General features: G+C 44.8%; 1 protein-coding gene across 1 annotated transcript; it reads right to left on the bottom strand.

The window, feature by feature from the left end:
• Positions 1 to 620: 620 nt before the first annotated feature.
• MICPUCDRAFT_54821 (uncharacterized protein) lies at positions 621 to 1,193 on the bottom strand (the record flags this gene model as incomplete). Its single annotated transcript, XM_003064824.1, has 1 exon — positions 621 to 1,193. One exon carries the CDS (start codon positions 1,191 to 1,193, stop codon positions 621 to 623), a length of 573 nt encoding a protein of 190 aa, XP_003064870.1.
• Between the last annotated feature and the right edge of the window lie 667 nt (positions 1,194 to 1,860).

Genomic DNA, 1,860 nt, shown 5'->3' with positions numbered 1-1,860 from the left:
TGGGAAACCAGTGTTTCATATCGGTAATGTCACTATAAATTATCGTATGATAGTTGGGTTTCAATGTAGTCTGGTAGATTTTTTGAAGTACAGAAGGGACTGTGATGTGCGTTGAACATATCCAAGGTCTTGATGCTCTTGCTGGGATATTTCTCCACGAGGATTCTACTTGTAAGACCACCGAGGGAACCTCCGAGGGAGTGGGAGTGGATGTTCACCTTCATTCCATTCTCACCGGCATATTTTAGCATGTCGCGAAACCCTCGTTCATATTCTATAAAAAAATGCAGTGTCTTTGAACTTATCGTATCGACCCAACGGTACATCCCTCAGAGGCATATTGCTTGATACACTCTCGCGGTCCCATCCAAAAAAAAAAACTCTTTGATGAAATCCGACGCCTACAGCCACTCAGAACGCAGCGTTTTGCACGTTTCCTGCATCTAGTCACAAAGCGTACTTCTGGAAGTACTTTCGTGCCACAGCACGCACGGGGTGGCGCGTGACGAATGGAAGCTACTTGCTCTTCCTTCACATTTACCCCCTGCTGACCAGAAAGTGGAAAGTGCATTGAACGCGCGCGTTTGAGACAACAGGTGCGAAAACAGTAGGTATCCAGGTTAGACCCAGAAGTGCGCTGGGATACCTTTCATCCTCAACTTTTGGAACAATAATAAAGAATCTGAGACAGAACCTCGTACTGTTGCCCCCCATGGCCCTCGGAGCTCTTCAAGGCGCACATGATGTTCAAAGTAGAACTGGTCGATCAGGCTGTGAAGTGCGGGGGTCTCTAAGATTTGTTTTACTAACGAAAGTTCGATTTCAGGATTATCCACATCTAATTTGAGCACAATAAAGTCTTCGGGCCTGAAACTTTTTATCAATAGGCTCAATGGATTTAGGGCACTTGAAGGGTCGAGTTCAACCCCAGCGTTAATCCAGTGATATGACGAAAGCCACTCAGCCGGGAGTGAATCGTACAATTCAGTCACATTCCCTTGGGTCAGTTCATAAGCATAAATGTGATCGAAGTAGAAGCCGAACTTTTGATAAAGTTTTATCAACGATAACGTGGGCGGTTCGCCAGTGTGAAATACAAGCGATGCCCCGAGATCGACAAATACTGTCCTCGAGGTCCGAGAGAGCTTCGAGCAAAGAGTCTTGAAATCGTGCACAAGATACTCAGTGTTCATCACTAGTTTGTCGTCAGAACAAAACCCGGGGTGTCGCATAGGGGGCAGTATCGGTTCCAATGATCCAGATGGCGTGGTTGATAGGGATCCATCCTTAAAAATGGTTTGTAAACCTCCTTCAGGTTGCAAATCATTGCAATCGAAACGGTTGCCTGTTTCTTTGTGCAAGCGTATATCAGGGATGTCGTTGAAATTGTTTATCCAGTCGTAGTATACTTTTCAGCTTGCAGTATAGGGTTTAGGGTTTAGGGTTTAGGGTTTAGGGTTTAGGGTTTAGGGTTTAGGGTTTAGGGTTTAGGGTTTAGGGTTTAGGGTTTAGGGTTTAGGGTTTAGGGTTTAGGGTTTAGGGTTTAGGGTTTAGGGTTTAGGGTTTAGGGTTTAGGGTTTAGGGTTTAGGGTTTAGGGTTTAGGGTTTAGGGTTTAGGGTTTAGGGTTTAGGGTTTAGGGTTTAGGGTTTAGGGTTTAGGGTTTAGGGTTTAGGGTTTAGGGTTTAGGGTTTAGGGTTTAGGGTTTAGGGTTTAGGGTTTAGGGTTTAGGGTTTAGGGTTTAGGGTTTAGGGTTTAGGGTTTAGGGTTTAGGGTTTAGGGTTTAGGGTTTAGGCTTTAGGGTTTAGGGTTTAGGGTTTAGGGTTTAGAGTTTAGGGTTTAGGGTTTAGGGTTTAGGGTTT

The sequence above is a fragment of the Micromonas pusilla genome (genome assembly GCF_000151265.4).
Source record: "Micromonas pusilla CCMP1545 genomic scaffold MICPUCscaffold_19, whole genome shotgun sequence".
Taxonomy (NCBI): Eukaryota; Viridiplantae; Chlorophyta; class Mamiellophyceae; order Mamiellales; family Mamiellaceae; genus Micromonas; species Micromonas pusilla.
This window is presented reverse-complemented; position numbering and strand designations above follow the sequence as displayed.